The sequence below is a fragment of the Colobus angolensis genome, unplaced genomic scaffold (assembly GCF_000951035.1).
Source record: "Colobus angolensis palliatus isolate OR3802 unplaced genomic scaffold, Cang.pa_1.0 Scaffold121, whole genome shotgun sequence".
Classification (NCBI taxonomy): domain Eukaryota; kingdom Metazoa; phylum Chordata; class Mammalia; order Primates; family Cercopithecidae; genus Colobus; species Colobus angolensis.
Window position 1 is genome coordinate 7,798,762 of NW_012113253.1, and position 20,436 is coordinate 7,819,197.

The 20,436-nt window shown below is 36.4% G+C and overlaps 1 protein-coding gene across 3 annotated transcripts in view; it reads left to right on the forward strand.

Moving 5' to 3' along the window:
* RNF19A (ring finger protein 19A, RBR E3 ubiquitin protein ligase) overlaps nucleotides 1-20,031 on the forward strand; it is a 79,776-nt gene extending 59,745 nt beyond the window's left edge. For 2 of the 3 annotated variants that reach the window (XM_011931655.1, XM_011931666.1), the window contains 8 exons: nucleotides 1,316-1,524; nucleotides 6,438-6,582; nucleotides 7,759-7,921; nucleotides 11,929-12,043; nucleotides 12,875-13,036; nucleotides 15,319-15,532; nucleotides 17,096-17,239; nucleotides 17,851-20,029. In XM_011931655.1, the coding sequence (XP_011787045.1) occupies nucleotides 1,316-1,524; nucleotides 6,438-6,582; nucleotides 7,759-7,921; nucleotides 11,929-12,043; nucleotides 12,875-13,036; nucleotides 15,319-15,532; nucleotides 17,096-17,239; nucleotides 17,851-18,541 (1,843 nt within the window). In that variant the 3' untranslated portion in view covers nucleotides 18,542-20,029. Of the gene's footprint in view, nucleotides 1-1,315; nucleotides 1,525-6,437; nucleotides 6,583-7,758; nucleotides 7,922-11,928; nucleotides 12,044-12,874; nucleotides 13,037-15,318; nucleotides 15,533-17,095; nucleotides 17,240-17,850 lie in introns of all 3 variants that reach the window. The other variant, XM_011931673.1, reaches the window with a different exon arrangement.
* Nucleotides 20,032-20,436: the final 405 nt, after the last annotated feature.

The following is a 20,436-nucleotide window of genomic DNA, read 5'->3' on the forward strand; positions in this document are numbered from 1 at the left end:
CCGGCTAGTTTTTTGTATTTTTTAGTAGAGACGGGGTTTCACTGTGTTAGCCAGGATGGTCTCGATCTCCTGACCTCGTGATCCGCCCATCTCAGCCTCCCAAAGTGCTGGAATTACAGGCTTGAGCCACCGCGCCCGGCCAGTATATAACATTTTGAGATTGACTTTTTTCACTCAGTGTAATTCTCTGAAGATTCACCTAAGGTGTTACTTGTGTCAGTACTTTCTTTATCGATGGTAGTGTGTATGCACTATAGCTTATTTAACCATTTACCTTTTGAAGGTCATCTGGGCTCATTCCAGTTTTGGTTATTATGAATAAGGCTGCTGTGAACATTAGTGTACACGTTTTTGTGTGAGCACAAATATTAATTTGTTCGGGATAAATGCCAAAGAATGCCCAGAATTTAAGTCATAAGTTTTTAAAGTGTCAGAAATATTAAGTCAGAGAAAGGTGTTCATGCTAGTCATGAATCTACCGTTCTCAGTCTTTAATCTGAAGCAAAAAAAAAGAAACTAGTTTTTTTAAATTTTTTTTTGGCAGGAGATTGGCACCAAAGACCACTTTTGCCATGTATCTTACATAGAAAAATGTGTGACTTCATACCTACAAGATTATCACAAAATTTATAAATTGGCACAGTATGCCATTACCTGACAGTTAAAACTTACCTTTAGTCATTACATTTTTAAACAGGCATTCTTTTTTTCTTTTAACTTTTTCCACTTTAATAAGTAATTGTAGAAAATCAGAAATGTATAAACATATAAACAAGAAAATTAAAACCTAATACCAAGAAAACCATTATTAAGATTTTTGGTGTTTTTCCTTCTAGTCTTTTTTTGTGTGCATACAATACTGTATTAATTTAATATGTTTTTTTATAAAATTGGGATTAGGCTAAATGCAGTTTGGTGTCCTACTTAAAAGTTAAAAGTTGAGGGAGAGGGACGAGAGTTGAAAAACTACCTGTCAGATACTGTGTTCACTATTTGGGCAGCAGAATCATTAGAAGCCCAAACCTCAGCGTCATGCAATAGACCATGTAACAAACGTGCACATGTACCCCCTGAATCTAAAAAAAGCCCCTGAAAGTTAAAAATTGAACTTCTAAAATATTTTACGCCATTTGTATATCTTCATTCGTAAACTTCATTTTCCCCCATTTTTATATTGGTGAGATTGTGCTTATAACTGTTTGCTAATGTATAAATAGAAAATGTTTTTTAGGAATAATCGTTAGTTGGATACTTATTGAAATGAGTATCTCTTGTTTTATGTCACGTTTTAAATGATTTTTCTTGTTCTTTCAAGATATGCTGTGATAGCATTTGGATGTGCCAGCTGTCCAAAATTAACTTGTGGGCGAGAGGGCTGTGGAACAGAGTTTTGCTACCACTGTAAACAGATTTGGCACCCCAACCAGACCTGTGATGCTGCTCGACAAGAGAGAGCCCAGAGCTTACGTTTGAGAACTATACGTTCTTCATCCATTAGTTATAGTCAAGAGTCTGGAGCAGCAGGTATTTATGTCTAATTTTTTCTAATGAAATATTTGACACAAAACACTAGTTATTTTAACTTTTTAAAGTTAAGTATTCCTGTTTTCCTTTCACTTGCCAAAAGTGTTTTTAAGTGCATTTCTATCCCAGAAGCACTCATTCTTTCCTGTGGAAGAAAGTGGTTCTGAAATTAGAAAGATTTTATTGTCCAAGAAAAAAGGAAAAAAGGAAGTGTCATGATAATTTATATAACTGATAGCCAAAGATGGTCTGAAACTGTTGATTATAAAGGTATTTGTCCAGGTGTGGTAGTCACGCCTGTGATCCCAGCACTTTGGGAGGCTGAGGCGGGCCAACCACTTAAGGCCAGGAGTTTGAGAACGGCCTGATCAATGTGGTGAAACCCCATCTCTACTAAAAATAATTTATATTCCTGCCAGCAGTGTATTGAGATAATCATGTACTTTATGCTACTAGAAAAAAAGTCTCATGAAGCTTTAACACAGAATATTCGACATTTAATACTTTTGTAAAGTAAATGTATTTTTATACTTGTTTGCTGATTGATTTGTTTCTCTTTCCTAAAGATTTCTGGAACTCAGTAGTATTAGTATTAATTTGTAGGTATGGGTCCAGAAGCAATTCAGAGAGGACCTGAATGTATCTCAACTGTTCCCTAAAGAGTCAGCAGTAGCCACTGGGTAGTTCACTTGGAAATGATATTCCTCTCCTCCAAGTAGGGGGTGTGTATTTATTGGTCACAGAATACACAGTCATATAGAGCAAGAGAGAATGACTCTGGAATCAGACTGCCTGAATTCAAATCCTACATCCTCTGCTTATTCCTTGTGCAATCTTGAGCAAGTTACTTGTCTCATCTTTAAAATAAAGATACTGGCCAGTCATGGTGGCTCATGCCTGTAATCCCAGCACTCTGGGAGTCTGAGGCAGGCAAATCACTTGAGATCAGGAGTTCAAGACCAGCTTGGGCAACTTGGTGAAACCCTGACTCCACTAAAAAAATACAAAAATTAGCCGGGCGTGGTGGCGGGTGCCTGTAATCCCCAGCTACTTGGGAGGCTGAGGCAGGAGAATCACTTGAACCCAGGAGGCAGAGGTTGCAGTGAGCCGAGATTGTGCCACTGCCCTGCAGCCTGGATGACAGAGTGAGACTCCGTCTCAAAAAATAATAATAATAATAAATAAAGATACTAGTAATGCTTATATCCATATAGTTGAAATATTTCCTGGCTCATAGTAAGTGCTTTTGCTATATGAGGTAGGGGACCTTAGAGAAACCAGTCACTTTCTAGAGATTTAAGTATGTCTGGGCTTTCATTCAATTAAAAAATGACAGAAATGGCTTTTATTGTTTTTTAAAATAAAGATCATGATTTAGTTATCCAGATGAATATTGGTCTTCCTCAACATAGCCACCATGGGAGTTTTTGTGTTTATTTCAGCAGTACTTCCCTGGAATGCCTCATTGGCATAACCTTTAGGTTACGTCAGTTTAATATCAGTTTGATTTCTGAGAATGACTAGAAGTTCCTTTAGAGGTAAGTCTAACGGCTAGAGTATCATAACAGGTTGGATTATTGGTTTCAGATAGAAGCAGAGTGAGATGTGACTATATGATCATGAGTGATTTTTCTTTTATATAAAGGAGATTTGAAGGTAATTATGAAAGAAAACCTTACCAAATGCTTTGAGCCAAACAATAACATTGTTGGAATAAATAGTCTCAAGGTGATTGTTTTAAAAAAAACTTCATTTGGAGTTTGTTCCATGTTTGTTTAAAAATCTTGGTGCAATGGCTCACACCTGTAATCCCAACACTTTGGGAGGCCAAGGCAGGAGGATTGCTTGAGCCCAGGAGTTCAAGACCAGCCTAGGCAACGTGGCAAGACTCCTTCTCTACAAAAAATTTAAAAAATTAGCCAGGCATAGTGATGGGCACCTCTGGTCCCAGCAAGCCAGAAGGCTGAGGTGGGAGGATCGTTTGAGCCTAGGAAGTCAAGGCTGCAATGAAATGTGATTGTGCCACTGCACTGCAGCCTGGGTGACAGTGAGATCCTGTTTCCAAAAACAAGAGGGAGAATTAAAAGTGCAGTGAGGGCCGGGCGCCGTGGCTCGTGCCTATAATCCCAGCACTTTGGGAGGCCGAAGCTGGCAGATTGCTTGAGCTCAGAAGTTCTCAAACTTCAGCAGCCTAGGCAACATGGTGAAATCTCGTCTCTACTAAAAATACAAAAATTAGCCATGCGTGGTGGTGTGCACCTGTAGTCCCAGCTACTTGGGAGGTTGAAGTGGAGGATTGCTTGACCCCAGGAGGTGGAGTTGCAGTGAGCTGAGATCGTGCCACTGCACACTAGCCTGAGCGACAGAACAAGACCCTCTTTAAAAAAAAATTTAAAAAGTGTAGTGAACTTGGCTTATCACAGACTTGTAGAAAGTTAAAAAGGAAGCTACCATCTAAATGGTTTTATTACTCTTATTCCAGATATTTTGGTATTGTTTTCTGTATCATGATATGCTGAAAAACTAGTTTTACTTTTATTATTTATTAGTATAATAATTAGTTGTTTTTTTTCCCTAATTGGTCACTGAAGATAAATGTGTGCTTAGTTACATAAGGTACATTAATATTTGTGTTTATAAAATAATGCAATATTTATAGTATAATGTTTACATTTGTCTTTAAATTGTGACAGTAGTGCATCCACTTGAGGCTCTTATAGCTACTAGGTTTATGCACTTGGAGTTAAATTTTAAGTGAACCGCGTATGTTTCATTTTTGTTACTGTAGTTTTCCCATTTTATAAAAATAAACTATTTAATTGGCTCCCCACTCCTGCCTGTGTCCCCTTACCACTACCACCCTAAGAGATAATCTTTGTTAACATTTGAGGACATGGTGTTTTGTAACCTGTTGTTTTTTCTTAATATGACAGTGGCCCATATTTTAGCAGTAACAAAAAGATAAAGAAGACAAAAGCTTAGCCAAACACTGTAAATAGAAATGGGAAGCTTTTTCATATGAGGGAACTGTGGCTTAATTGATTCTTGGGGAATGGGGGATCACCTGACCTTAAACAATTTCATTTAGCATTTTTGCATTATGAGAGTATTTGGAGAGAAATATGCCATCCTATAATGTGCACAGTAAATTTTTCCTAATGAGGAAAGACACAAAGCAAACTAAACAGCCTTTCATAGGTAAATAAGTATAGAGAGTGAAAGATGTGGGTATAAGTATATAGAGACCTATCAAAAATACATTGCTTGTGGTATTCTCTAACGTGTAATTTTAGCATATTAAAAGGCTTTTTTATGTTTTTAGAACCATAGGAATAAATGGGGATGTTACCTTAGTTTGTTCCAAAGATTGCATGCATCAGTACCAAAGCTTGAGTCTTTTTACTCCCCCATCTTATTGAGATACCTACTACTTGAGCATACTCTGGTATGAGAAAGTTTATCGATTAACATGCTGCTTAAGCGGATAGGATTAGCATTTCTTTAATTTGGTATACTATGTGTTGTATCAGGCATAAAAGACAGCTTTTTTTAGTCATACCCCAATGTTTAAAATTGTTAAATGCAGACTTTATGTTCTTTTATCATTTAAATCATGCCATGAATATTTCTAATTTGTATATTCTAGTAATTATCAATTGTCTGGTCTGGCTGCTTAGAGTATTAGTTTGCTCAAAATTGCTTGAATCATTAAAATAAATACTAATTGTGAGCACTGACCAGATCTTAAGTTAAAAAAAAAAAAAAAGCATCTTTGGTCCTAGAAGAAGCACTAAGGAAACCTGAATTAACTGATAAAGCACAGGTAAAGTCTGACCATAAAACTTGTAGAAAGAATGGAATATAGTTTAATGCTTTATAATGTAAGACATTGGAGCAAATACTTAGATTCAGTGGTTAGCACTATAAATATCTTTACTAGACTGTGAGTAGTTGAAAAATATAGCTGGCTAATAGTAATTACAAGTTGCTATTTAAACGGATGCCAACATGCAAAATAGTTATAATTTTCCTAAAGTTATGTTATACTTGATTTTAACTGTGTGACACCATTGTGCATTGTAACCATATTATTATACGAGGAGCATATACCAACAACAGTTGAGTAAACGGGTGAATAAATGAATAAAAAGGATAAACACAACTAATTTAAAAGTCATGAGCATAACTAACAATGATTGCTTTTATTCTGAAACTGTTTTCCATGGTTTATAACATTTATAGCCATGTGACTCTTCCTTAATCTCTTCCTTCCTTCCTTGTATTTTGGGTACTGATTCTTTGCAAGGTCCATCTCTCTTTCGTGTGAAGTAAAATACTGGGAAAAGGCTGCTTTTCTAAAGATACCTGTTTTACTATTCTTATAGTGCTTATAATTGATGTAATTAGAATAAATAAATTCATAGTCCTTTGGATATAGCACCTCAGATTAATATCAAATTGTCACCTCCTGTTAGTGTTCATTCACTAAAGGAATAGTATACAGAATGTGTACATTTGAATTAAGGGAAGATGGTTAGAAAAGTTCTAGAACCAGGAACTACCACTCAGAAGACTTCTGTGGGACCAGGACAAAGACAAACTTTACATAGTTCACAATTTGCTAGAGCTGTCCTTGATTCTCCTTTCTCTTTTTATTCTTTTGTTATTCTTTGTTCTCATTGTTTCACTACTATGTTTAAAAAATGTTTATAACTTGATATTTTAATGTAAAATATGTTCTTTTAGAAGGGAAGAAAAAATGCTTTATATGCTAAAAACAGCAGGCTGAGGCTATGAGTTAACAAACTATCTACATCTTAAGATTTTTTGGCAGTACTACAATTGGTAAACTGCCAGAAGTTATTTTTAGACCAGTTTTATATGCCTAATAGATTTGTCTATATTCCCAATAGCTGATGATATAAAGCCGTGTCCACGATGTGCTGCTTATATAATAAAGATGAATGATGGGAGCTGCAATCACATGACATGTGCTGTTTGTGGTTGTGAATTTTGTTGGTTGTGTATGAAGGAGATCTCAGATTTACATTATCTAAGGTAAGCTTATAGGAGGAGCTATTTATATGTAAATGTAATTTTATATTGTAAGACAAAATAACTTGTCTTAAATTTGAGTTTTATAAGATACTTAAAGGGATTGGTAAAGAATAGAGAGTGAAAGATGTGGGTATAAGTATATAGAGACCTATCAAAAATACATTGCTTGTGGTATTCTCTAACGTGTAATTTTAGCATATTAAAAGGCTTTTTTATGTTTTTAGAACCATAGGAATAAATGGGGATGTTACCTTAGTTTGTTCCAAAGATTGCATGCACCAGTACCAAAGCTTGAGTCTTTTTATTCCCCTTTATTTAAATTTAAATGCATTTAAAAGAAACCAAGTTATTATGCTAGTCATTTGGAATTAATAACTAGTCAAAATAGGAAATGGATATTTCCTTTTTTTGTTTTTGTTAAACTAGAATGCTGGTAAGTAGGTAATACCCTGTGTGATTATGCTAGACCATAAATAATTTAATTTTCCCATACATAAATTTTATCATTTAGGCTACAGAGTGAGTTTATGATATAATCAGGTAACTAATGCCTAAAAATAAGCATGTTTTGCATTAATTTACTGTTAAAAAATTAACGTAAGGGTTTGAGGGTAATGGAGGACTAGGGATAAATTTTTAACCTGAATCTCAGTTATCAGTATCTTGTTAATATAATTTATAGTGGTTCTTACCTTATACTTCCATTGAATTTTCCCATACATAAATTTTATCATTTAGGCTACAGAGTGAGTTTATGATATAATCAGATAATTGATGCCTAAAAATATGTATGTTTTGCATTAATTTACTATTAAAAAACTGACTTAAGGGTTTGAGGGTAATGGAGGACTAGGGATAAATTTTTAACCTGAATCTCAGTTATCAGTATCTTTTTAATAAAATATATAAATTATAATATAATATCTAAATTATATATAAATTATAATACAAATATATAATACATAATAAAATATAACATAAAATAAGATATATCAGTATCTTGTTAATATAATTTATAGTGGTTCTTACCTTAGTTTAATGAACTCAGAATTTAAAGGGGAAAAAAACTCCTAACTATGAGAAGTTTTTAAAAATAGTCATTGCTTTAATATATTGCACTAATTTGTTATTGTGGTGTTTTGCAGCAGTTATTTACATTATAATTTTTTCCATTAGTCCATCAGGATGTACTTTTTGGGGGAAGAAACCCTGGAGCCGAAAGAAGAAAATATTGTGGCAGCTGGGAACACTGGTTGGTGCTCCTGTCGGAATCGCTTTAATAGCTGGCATTGCTATTCCTGCAATGATTATTGGCATTCCTGTGTATGTGGGCCGCAAGGTAAAATGCATAATTCTTGTTAGTCCATTATGTTATTCTAAATCTTTAGATGTATTCTTTTAGTATTGATGATTTTTGGGGTTTTTTTTTTTTTTTTCAGACAAAGGGTATCTTTAGTTTCCTCAGTATAAAACAGTTACTCTTTTTTCATAAATGTTTAGTGTTTGGCAAGCATATATAAATATGTATAAAGCAGACTTGCTTTAAAATGTTCTGAATCTGAAAATTTTAGTATGTTTATATTATAAAACTTTGAGTATAAAATATTGAAGGATACACACCTGAGATTTTTCTATAGGTATATCCTTGTAAGGTCAGGTCTATGAGATCTTTTTAATGACACATGCCCTCAGGGAAAAAGTAATTAGCCAGTTCTTGAATTATTTCTGCTGCAGTTCAAAGCTTCTTTTTTGGATTACTGCTATTAATAAATACGCTGTTTTGCAAATTATTAGAATCTTGTGAAAGTCCAAACACTAGTGAGTACCACTGGCCTCTAATTGATGAATTATATTTCATTAACTAAGCAAATAGTTCTTTTGTTAAGGATTAATGGGATAATTTATGAGGTCCTAAGAAGTCTGTTTTTGCCTAAATTAATTGAATCTCTGTATTGAGAAGAAACTTTCAGTAGGAGATAGCTAAAAGAAAAAAAAGAGAAATTTTCTTTGGTATCCAAGAAGATCAAAAAAATTAAAACTTTTTTTAACAAATAGAAAGAAATTATCTAATCCCAACCTTGTACCCAGGCAGAACAAAGGGATAGCAATTTTTAAAAAGGGAATTAACAGGCCGGGTGCAGTGCCTCACCCCTGTAATCTTTAGCACTTTGGGAGGCTGAGGCTGGAGGATCACCTGAGGTCAGGAGTTCAAGACCAGCCTGGCCAACATGGTGAAACCCCATCTCTACAAAAAATACAAAAAAAGATTAGCCAGGCATAGTGGCAGGTGCCTCTAATCCCAGACTCGGGAGGCTGAAGCAGGAGTATCACTTGAACCCGGGAGGTGGAGGTTACAGTGAGCTGAGATTGCACCATTGCACTCCAGCCTAGGCAACAAGAGCAAAACTCCATCTCAAAAAAAAAAAAAAAAAAGGAACTAACAAGCAGGGCATGGTGGCTCACTCCTGTCATCATAGCACTTTGGGAGGCTAAGGCAGAAGGATCACTTGAGGCTGGGAGTTGAAGACCAGCCTGGACAACATAGTGAGACCCCATCTCTCTGAAAAATTTAAAAATTATCTGGGCATGGTAGTATGCACCTGTAGTCCCAGCTACTTGGAAGGCTGAGGTGGGAGGATTGCTTGAGATGGGGAAGTGGAGGCTGCAGTGAGCTATGATCATGCCACTTCACTCCAGCCTGGGCGATAGAGCAAGATCCTATCTCTAAAATAAGAAAAGGCTCTAAAGGTTTTCATACCGTGTCATAGGTGTTGTATGTACTTTTACTCATTTTAACCCTGCAGCAACCTCGATATTTTGGTCTCTGTGTGTTAAAATATTGAGATTTAGGAAAGGTTATGTGATATATCTTCAGTTACACAGAAAGAAGCAGAGCTGAGATTTGAACTCAGAGGCATGAATTCTTAATATGAGTTCCCTGATTAAGTTTCATTAGCTATTTGGGAACTTTAGTCATGGGGAAACCACCAACTCATGAAGCAACCCATTCTGTTGTAAAATGGCTACTAATTGTTACAAAATTCTTATGTTGAGTCAGATCTGTTTCCTTTTGTTTCGTTTATTTCTGTTTCTAACTTCTGGGACCACACTGGGAATAAGGTTGATCCTCTGCTGTAAAACAGCTGAAGTTTTTATATTCACCTTACATTTTATAATCAGAAAAATAACATATACTATTTCTTAAAAATTAGTTTTGGGACTGATGACAAACATATTTATAAGCCACATATTTATTTCTGAAGGTTTTAAGTAGCAAACTTGAACTTTAAAAAATGTTGGGCTGTGTGTGGTGGCTCACTCGTCTGTAATCCTAACACTTGGGGAGGTTGAGGAGGGAGGATTGCGTTAATCCAGGAGTTTGAGACCAGCCTGGGCAACACAGTGTGACACCTTGTCTCTACAAAAAAATTAAATAATCAGCTGGGAGTGGTGGTGCATGCCTGTAGCCCCAGTTACTAAGTAAGTTGGGGTGGGAGGATTGATTGAGCCTGTGTGGTTGAGACTGCAGTGAGCTGTGATTGTGCCACTGCACTATAGTCTGAGCGACACAGAGAGAGACCCTATTTCCAAAAAAGAGAGAGAAAATAAAAAAATTCAAAATATAGTAGCTGATTATAATTTTTCGTGTAGTTATTCAAATCAAGGTTTTGCTGAAAACAAAACTATTTATTCAGGTACTTAGAAATAGAAGGGAAAGAGAGACTGTTGTACCACATGTACCTACAAATAATTTATAGAGGAGAGATTATTTACCTCATTGTTTAGGTCATAGGGTACAGTTACAGGTCTCCTTTTTTTAAACGTGTATCCAAAGGTTTGTAAATGAATGAATTAATTTTCCATTGAAATAATGTTCTGTGGTGCTTTGGGATCCCAATCAGCCCAGGAAAACCTACTAAGTCAATAAAGTACCCAGAAGCTGAGCCTTCACTTAGTGAAACGTAGAGAATGTGGCAAAAAATAGTAAACAGAAAATTTAAGTTGAAACAGAAATAGTGGAATGATGTGATCACTGTAGTCGAACATTGGTGCTTGAGGCTGAAAAATTTTCTAGAAGACTCCTTTCTTTTGGCAGCCTGCCTTTGCAAGTCTGCTCCATCCGTTGTGCCTTTTCTCTTCTTCAGTGCTAAGTTTCCCAGGAGTGGGAGTGGGGAGGAGCAGGAATTAGCTGCAGTGCTGAAGGATAGTGAAAGGTACCTTGGGAAGGTCTGCCATCTCTGCCTGCATGGACTGTGTAGGGAAATGAGGAGGCTCATTGACAAGAAACCTCTAGTCAATGCTGGGAAATGGGATTCTGACTAGGAAATAGAAAGGTTTCTTGTCCCATACATACATCACCCACCTCCCACCCCAACTTTTCCACTGTTTTCCGTAACACTCATCATACTTTACGGCCTTCCAAAGGCCAAAGGTATTATACCATGTAATAATAGATTATTTTATAAGTCCCACCTGTAATATTGTTTATAAGTCATTTTATTTTAGAGGGTCCACATACTTTTGAGGCTGTTTTGAATTTGTCTTGAAACAGGGGGAAAATGTACTTTATTAGCCCTTGCAAACCATGAAAATAAAGATCTCAAAGTTCATGTAATTTCACAAGCCACTTTTTAATCACTGCTTCTATAATGATATCAAATTCTACTTATTAACACCTGTCCTGTACAGAGATTGCTGAATGAATTCAATCCTGTCCTCTGGTAGCCATTATTTATCATCTTTTTTCTTTCTCTGCCGTTTACTTTGAGCTATAAATGAGAGCCCTGGAATTTGAGTCATTTGTCAATATTTGTCTTCATAAAAAGGATCTGAGAAAAATAATACAGTTTATTCATACCTGTTTATTAGAAGTGCTTTTTAAGGTCAATTTTTAAAAAAGAAACTTTCCCTAGAAGCCAGTTTTTACCATTTAGAGAATCTTCTTTAGAAAGAAACCTTTAGAATGCTAGAATTATCCTGTTAGTGAACCATGTAACTCATAACTGTGTTCAAAATAATAATCTTAATTTCTTCCTCTTTACTCAATACATAATTACACTACTTTTGATTAAAATTATAAAGACTACTTTTACTCAAGACTTTTAAAATTAAGCACAAAGTAAAATCCGTTAAATCACTGTCTAAAGCAATTTTATTAAAAAGGAGCAAATTATTTGTGAGAATATACTAATAGTTTAAGGACACTAGTAGGTTTACCTTGAACTAAGATACTCAGCTACGAACCTTTATGAAAAATCACTTTAGCAAGTATAGGTCTTTTTCAACTAAGTTAAATTGTAATGTATTTTCTCTTTAATCCCCCACCCCTGTTTTTATTAATTCAAGATTCACAATCGCTATGAAGGCAAGGATGTTTCAAAGCACAAACGGAATTTGGCCATAGCAGGTGGTGTAACGTTGTCTGTAATCGTGTCGCCAGTAGTAGCTGCAGTGACCGTAGGTAAGAAAATGCTGGGAAGTACTAATTACCTAAAATTTTATGGAGTTAAAGTTTTATGGAAAGATTTTTTAAAAGCAAAGTGTTTGAAGATAAGACTTACCTTTTTGTTTTTTTTTTTTGTTTTTGTTTTTGTTTTTTTTTTGAGACGGAGTCTCGCTCTCTCGCCCAGTCTGGAGTGCAGTGGCCAGACCTCAGCTCACTGCAAGCTCCGCCTCCCGGGTTTACACCATTCTTCTGCCTCAGCCTCCCGAGTAGCTGGGACTACAGGCGCCCGCCACCTCGCCCGGCTAGTTTTTTGTATTTTTTAGTAGAGACGGGGTTTCACTGTGTTAGCCAGGATGGTCTCGATCTCCTGACCTCGTGATCCGCCCGTCTCGGCCTCCCAAAGTGCTGGGATTACAGGCTTGAGCCACCGCGCCCGGCCACCTTTTTGTTTTTTAATTTGAGGACAATTTAAATTGAGCCTACAGTAAGTCTTTCCTTGGTTAAAAGTATTAGAGATTCAAGAGCCTAGCCTTAAAGTAGTTGGTAAATTGTTAGTGGCTGATACCCTTCTGCTCCAGCTCCACCCCAAGTACAGTTCAGAGGCCTGGCACTTCAAAAGAGAAAAGTTTACATCTCTCTCTTTTTCTCCTCATGTGCATTACCTGAAAGGCTGGGAACCTTGAATTTGCCTAACAACTGAGTAACTCTACTTTTGGCAAATGTTCCAGCCAATTCTTCAGAACCCTGGCACTTTTCTCTGTATGCCTCTGTTGAAAGGACTTTCTAAAAGTCATGTTTCTGTAAGTTATTTTGTTGTTTGTAATGACTGATTTAATTTCTCTTTAGGTATTGGTGTTCCTATTATGTTAGCTTATGTCTATGGCGTTGTTCCCATTTCTCTTTGTCGAAGTGGAGGTTGTGGAGTCTCAGCAGGCAATGGAAAAGGAGTCAGGATTGAATTTGATGATGAAAATGATATAAATGTTGGTGGAACTAACACAGCTGTAGGTAAGTCCTTTAAGCAAAGGAAGAAAATGTGCTTATTAACAGTGTAAGTATTGGGAAGGCCAGATATAACATGCAGGTCAGAATTTCCATTGCCCTCCTTTTACTAGGCCTAATAGCATTCATTCAGAAGTACATCAGTGAATAAACTGCCAAGGAGGAGTATGGATGAAAGAGGTGGGGGTAATTCTGGGTACCTGACTTCTAATTGGAATATAGTATCTTAGATATCATAAACTTTTCATCTTAAATTTTGCCTGAAACATTACAAATAACTAAGTAAGGGATATGAAGAGGAATACAGTTCATAAAAGAAATATGGATGACGAATAAGTCAAAAATATCTTCAACTCAATGTTATTCAAAGAAATGTGAATTAGGACAGTAACAAGCAAAGATTAAGAAGAATAAAAAAGCCTTCACAGACTGTCCATAGGAGTATGTCAGTAAACCTTTTTTAAAAAGTGCATGTTCTGTATTCTAGCAATTATTATTTTAGAAATTTGTCATAGGGAAATAATTAGGCAGATGTGTAAAGATAATGCCTACTTTCTTACCTCTCATTTTCTCTTGAACTGACCTCAATCAGATTTTTGTCCCTACCACTCCAGAATTTTATTTCTACTATTCACTAAAGCAGAGTCACCAGTGGCCTCCATGTAACCTAATACAGTGGTCAGTTCTTGGTCCTCATCTTAATATAGCAATGTATCTGACATGGTAGAGACTCTGCCCTTGTTGAAATACTTCACTTTTCTTCTGGGAAACCACTTCTTACCGTATTTTCTGGCCACTCTGTCTCATTCATCTTTGCTGGCTCATTTTCCTCTTCTGACCTCTAAATGTTTGTTACCCGGAGCCCAGTTCTCAGAATTCTTCTCTTATGTATCTACACTTTTGCCCTAGATAATCTCATCTATTAAATAATATATAGACTGACCTCTCCCCTGAACTTCAAACTTGCATGTCTAACTTTCCTCTTTAATCTGCACTTGAATGTCTGACAAGAATTTCAAGCTTAACTTGTCTACAGCCAAATTCCTTGCTCTTAAATCTCTTCTTCCCTCCATCCTCCTTAACTCAATAAGTAGCTTCTCCATTCCTCCTGTTGCTTGGACCAAAAACCTTCACTTACAATGCCTCCCTCTTTTCCCTCTTACCCTACATCTGATTGATCTGTCAGCACATTCTGCTGCTTCCTTCAATATTTAGCCATAATCCAACTACTTCTTACTCTCTTCACTACCCTTCTCTTAGACCAAGCTACTATCCTCTTTCCTGGGCTATTGTAATAGCCTCTTAACTGTTGTATCAACTTGTCAGCTTCTATTCACTGTTCCATAGTGCAGCCGTAGTCACATGTCTAAACCCTGTCAGATTATGACTTTCTTAGGCTCAAAACTTCCCCAGTGACTTCTAACTGTACTGGGGAAGAAAATCCAAAGTCCTTATCATAGCCCAAAAGGTCCCACATGATCTGCCCCAACTATATGTCTGAGTTCATCTCTTGTCACCCTCCTATTTTATACCATTCTTGCTTGATTTTTGAGGGTGCCAAGCATGCTCCTACTTGTAGGCTTTTAAACTTGCAGTTCTCTGCCTGGAATACTCTTTCCCTAGAAAATTTCATGACTCACTTTTTTACTTCATTTGTCTCTACAAGTATTACCTTATTAAAGAGGCCTTCTGTCATCATATAAAATGGCTCACAGACATGTACATACATGCACTTCTCATCACTCTCCTCCCCTTTACTCTCTTGTATTTTTCCTCGTAGCATTTATCACCATGTTATTGGGTATATAATAGGAACTCAAATATTGGTGCAAATAAATGACTCCTTCAATACAAAATGTGTGAGAGGTACTGTAAAGTTGGAACATAGTGTTATCACATCTTAATACTAGCTTGTAGACAGAACTGTGGAATGTATCTAGAAATCAACTTTTAGCCTATTGTTATTGACTTAGAGAGTAATAAGCTCTTTAAATGACACCCTTAATGAAAATTGTCACATAATTTTCCTCTAAAGTCAGCTATATTTTTTAACAGATTCTTTATAGAATTTCTAAATCTGGGTTTTTGAAAAAAGAAATTAGTGACCATTTGAAATTGTTGGCTCTTTTCCTACTGCTTCTAGTGGACTATCCTGAAAAAAAATATTTTTCCATGTCTGTGTATATTTTATACCTTATAAAATGCCCTCTCTGAAATCATGGAGGAATTTAAGAAGGAGAAAATTGATAATCATACTTACTTAGTTTCTTTGGAATATTTGCATTTAGACACAACATCAGTAGCAGAAGCAAGACACAACCCGAGCATAGGGGAGGGAAGTGTTGGTGGGCTGACTGGCAGTTTGAGTGCAAGTGGAAGCCACATGGATCGAATAGGAGCCATCCGAGACAACCTGAGTGAAACGGCCAGCACCATGGCACTAGCTGGAGCCAGTATAACGGGGAGTCTGTCAGGAAGTGCCATGGTAAACTGTTTTAACAGGTGTGTGTTTTGGTTTGGTTTGGTTCTGCCTTCTGGTAACTACAAATTATTAATTAGGTGAGAATTTTGAACATAAAGCATGATGATTATATATAACCCTACTATGTCGAGGTTCAAAATAGTACTGTTAAAAATGAAATTTGGGGCCAGGTGCAGTGTCTCACGCCTGTAATCCCAGCACATTGGGAAGCCAAGGCAGATGGATTTCCTGAGCTCAGGAGTTCGAGACCAGCCTGGGCAACATGGCGAAACTCCGTCTCTACTAAAGAAATATAAAAAATTAGCTGGACTTGGTGGCATGCACCTGTAGTCCCTGCTGGTCGGGAGGCTGAGGTAGGAGGATCACTTCAGCCTGGGAGGTGGAGGTTGCAGTCAGCCGAGATCACACCATTGAACTCCAACCTAAGTGACAGTGAGACCCTGTCTCAAAAAAAAAAAAAAAAAGAAAAAAGAAATTTGGTGGTAGATTTCTAAGTCTAAGCAATAACATTCTGCCAATTTTTTCACTGTCCTTGTCAGATTTTGTATTATAAATCATTGCTGCAGCTGCTTCAATAGACATTGAAGCAAAGGCAATACTTAAGCCTAGATCTTACCTCTGTGGGTGACAACAGTCGGATGTTAGGAGATGGGACTTCGGCTGAGTCCTGGGGAACAGGTGGAGTCAGGACATCCAGGAATGTGTGAACTGGGACTGGGATCATCAGCTAGAGTCCTTTTATGTATTAATGCTTGCTTACTTTATTCTCACCAAGTGTTTTATCAATAGCCATATAGATAAGTAGGAAAAATTATCTTCCCCTGTTTCTCTTTAATTCACTATTTTTCACTTAGGCTTAATAGCCTTGCCTTTTTTAAATGTAGGGGAGAATACATGAATTAAAAGATAAATTAGACATATTTATCTTATTTTTAGGTAGTTTGCATTTTAAATACAAACTCTTACGTTATAGTGGTATATATTACCTCTTTTTAAAAAGACAAATGTTGGCTGGGCTCAGTGGCTCACACCTATAATCCCAGCACTTTGGGAGGCCAAGATGAGAAGATAGCTTGTGGCCCGGAGTTTGAGACCAGCCTGGGCAACATAACGAGACCCTGTCTCTAAAAATATATATAAATAAATAAAATATTAAAAGGCAGGTGTTATTTATAGAGCTATTTTTTAATATAGATGCCCAGGATTTTTGGATTCATTGGTCTGTCATGTTTAATGATTAATACTGTATTCTAACTTTGTGTTTTGCATTGAAACATTACAAAGTGCCGTATCCTGAGTGAGAATAATGGAGTACATTTAAGTGAAAATCCTTTGTGTCTTTTTTGTGTTATTTTATTACTACTTTACTTGGCAGACAGCTAATTTTTCCCATTTTATTTGGATGACTGGTACTATGCAGTGTGCTGCAGTAGAATTTAAATTAAATAAAAGGAAATTTTTAAAAAATGGTTCCTAAAATAGCTTCTGGTTACTAGGGTTCTTAACTGAATTATTTAAAGATACATATTACAGTAGTGCTGATATTAAATATAATTTTGGTGATTTCATACCCCCCCTTTAAGGTTGGAAGTACAAGCAGATGTACAGAAAGAACGGTACAGTCTAAGTGGAGAATCTGGCACAGTCAGCTTGGGAACAGTTAGTGATAATGCCAGCACCAAAGCAATGGCAGGATCCATTCTGAATTCCTACATCCCATTGGACAAGTAAGGAAAAAACTGTTATAAAATCGAGTATTTTAAAAATTAATTTAAAAGGAATAATTCCTATCATTAGACAGATTACCAGTGAAAAGTGACTACCAACTGTTGAGTTCGCTGAGAAAAGGAAACAGTGAGCTGTCCAGAGTAGGTAAATCTATATAGATCATAAAGTGGATTTGTGGTTGCCAAGGGCTGGGAGAGGGAAGAATGGGAACTAACTACTAATGGGTTCAAGATCTCTTTTTGGGATCATGAAAATGTTCTGAAGTTAGGTAGTGGTGATAGTTGCACAGCTCTGATCACAACTAAAAATCACTGAATTGTACACTTTAAATGGGGGAATTATATCTGAATAAAGCTGTTCTTTAAAAAAAAAGTAGCATAGTGTCTAGAACAACATAAACAATAAATGTATTTACTACTATTTTAAAAAATTGAAGCATTATAAAGAGTTCTCTTATATCAAGTACATTTTTTAAGTAGACATGTCCTGCGTTAAGATGTTCTCATAGCTTATGTATAGTCTGAATTTTCCACACAGAAACCCTGCCCCCAGTCATCTGAACAAAAAGAAGTCAGCAATTATGTTTGTATTTGTTCCTCTTATATTTCAGAGAAGGCAACAGTATGGAAGTGCAAGTAGATATTGAGTCAAAGCCATCCAAATTCAGGCACAACAGTGGAAGCAGTAGTGTGGATGATGGCAGTGCCACCCGAAGTCATGCTGGTGGTTCATCCAGTGGCTTGCCTGAAGGTAAATCTAGTGCCACCAAGTGGTCCAAAGAAGCAACAGCAGGGAAAAAATCAAAAAGTGGTAAATTGAGGAAAAAGGGTAACATGAAGATAAATGAGACGAGAGAGGACATGGATGCACAGTTGTTAGAACAACAAAGCACGAACTCAAGTGAATTTGAGGCTCCATCCCTCAGTGACAGTATGCCTTCTGTAGCAGATTCCCACTCTAGTCATTTTTCTGAATTTAGTTGTTCTGACCTAGAAAGCATGAAAACTTCTTGTAGTCATGGTTCCAGTGATTATCACACCCGCTTTGCTACTGTTAACATTCTTCCTGAGGTAGAAAATGACCGTCTGGAAAATTCCCCACATCAGTGTAGCATTTCTGTGGTTACCCAAACTGCTTCCTGTTCAGAAGTTCCACAGTTGAATCATATTGCTGAAGAACATAGTAAAAATGGAATAAAACCTAATGTTGATTTATATTTTGGTGATACACTAAAAGAAACAAATAACAACCACTCACATCAGACAATGGAATTAAAAGTTGCAATTCAGACTGAAATTTAGGCCCATAAATGCTGCAAAATAATTACCACTGTACAACTGTGTTTCGAGCTGGTTGAACTACATGTGACTTCTTAAGTTTCAGGTTACCAGCAAAAGCCAGGTTTCATTATCATAATGCAGATACATTTTCTGTGTTCAGCAAGGCATTGTGTGTCATGTGGATCTTAGTTACCAAACTATGAAATGAAAGCTTTAAAAGTGCATTATTTTAAGGATAATAAATTTGAAGAGCAAAGCATGTTTTGTGTGTTTGCCACAAAACATTGCTTGAAGCACATACTTAGATAGAAATTGGTCTTAATTTATAATCAATATAAAATACTAATGCAATTCTACAGCATTCAAATGAAAACTTGAGGCTTTAGGGATAAGTGGTTAGTGATATTTTATTGAAACCACTAAGAGATAAGTTTAAAGGAACTGCATAGGTTACTCTCAGTATATGATACTCTTTGTAACATTTCTATTTATATCTGGGTATAAATTTCATTTTTTTTCTTCATATGCAATGTGGTTATATAAAGCTTAAAGCAGCTCATTTGCTACCATTTGGATACTTAGACACTTTGAGCAAGATTGTGGCAGTTTTTGCACAACTTTGAAATAGAAATACCTGGTACTCTGTCTTGTATATTGTTGATGCCATCTTAGATGACAAATGTAAAGGTAAGTAAGCATATGACAGCAACAAATAAGATATATAAAACTACAAAATAAAGTCCCATTAGGTTATAAGTATTACAAAAAAACCACCTTTCTCTAAGGGGAAATTTGTACCCCATTGATTCTTGGTGCCTTTGGGTTTGACTGGGTTTTAATGGCCTAGTTATTTGAGGATTTTGCTGTGTTGTTTTCCATGTCTTCTCTGGTCACCTTGGATTATATAGGAAAATACAGGAAATAGATAAACATGAATGTGATTAATAATAATGCTGAAAAAGTATTAGCCTACCAAAGACACACTCAGGCTTTAGTGAATAACTTTACATAACCTCAATTTTTAACACATGCGTATCTTCTCCAACCATGAAATCAAAGCACGGTGCAGAGCTTGTACCAAGTACAAAAGGTCCATGTATGATTAGCATTATTTTCTTTTGCTTTTGTTTATGGACAATGTTCAGCTGACATAAGCAGAAGTTGGCCAAAATACTGCCTGTACTGTTAATTTCCTGTATAATTCACTTAAATAAAAAGCAGGTTAACCTCAATGATAGCAGTTAAAATGTTCTATCTTATGTATTTCTTTTAAGTATTACCATTATGGTGCTACTGAGCGTTTTCTTTTGGTAAAAAGAAAAATGCCATGGGCTGCAGTCTTCTTCCATCACTTTTCCCTACCAGGTCCATTAATATGCTTATAACACTAGTGCCAGTTATTTTATTTGATAATGCTTATGGTATTTGTATATTTGTTTGCATTCCAATTTTGTTTAATGAGTGTGTAAACTGCATACGTTAAATAAATGTAAATACTAATGTATTGCTGCCTTCTGGTGTGTGCACAAGTGTTTTATTATAAGAATGGGAATATTCATTGGCCCTGTGGTAGTATTCATAAATATTGCAAGCCTTTGTGATTATTCTGCCTTTTGGTCTCAGCCCAAAGGAAAGCATTTGCTGAACTTTTCTTTTTTTTTTTTTTTGAGACGGAGTCTCGCTCTGTCACCCAGGCTGGAGTGCAGTGGCCAGATCTCAGCTCACTGCAAGCTCCGTCTCCCGGGTTTACGCCATTCTCCTGCCTCAGCCTCCCGAGTAGCTGGGACCACAGGCGCCCGCCACCTCACCCGGCTAGTTTTTTGTATTTTTTAGTAGAGACGGGGTTTCACCGGGTTAGCCAGGATGGTCTCGATCTCCTGACCTTGTGATCCGCCCGTCTCAGCCTCCCAAAGTGC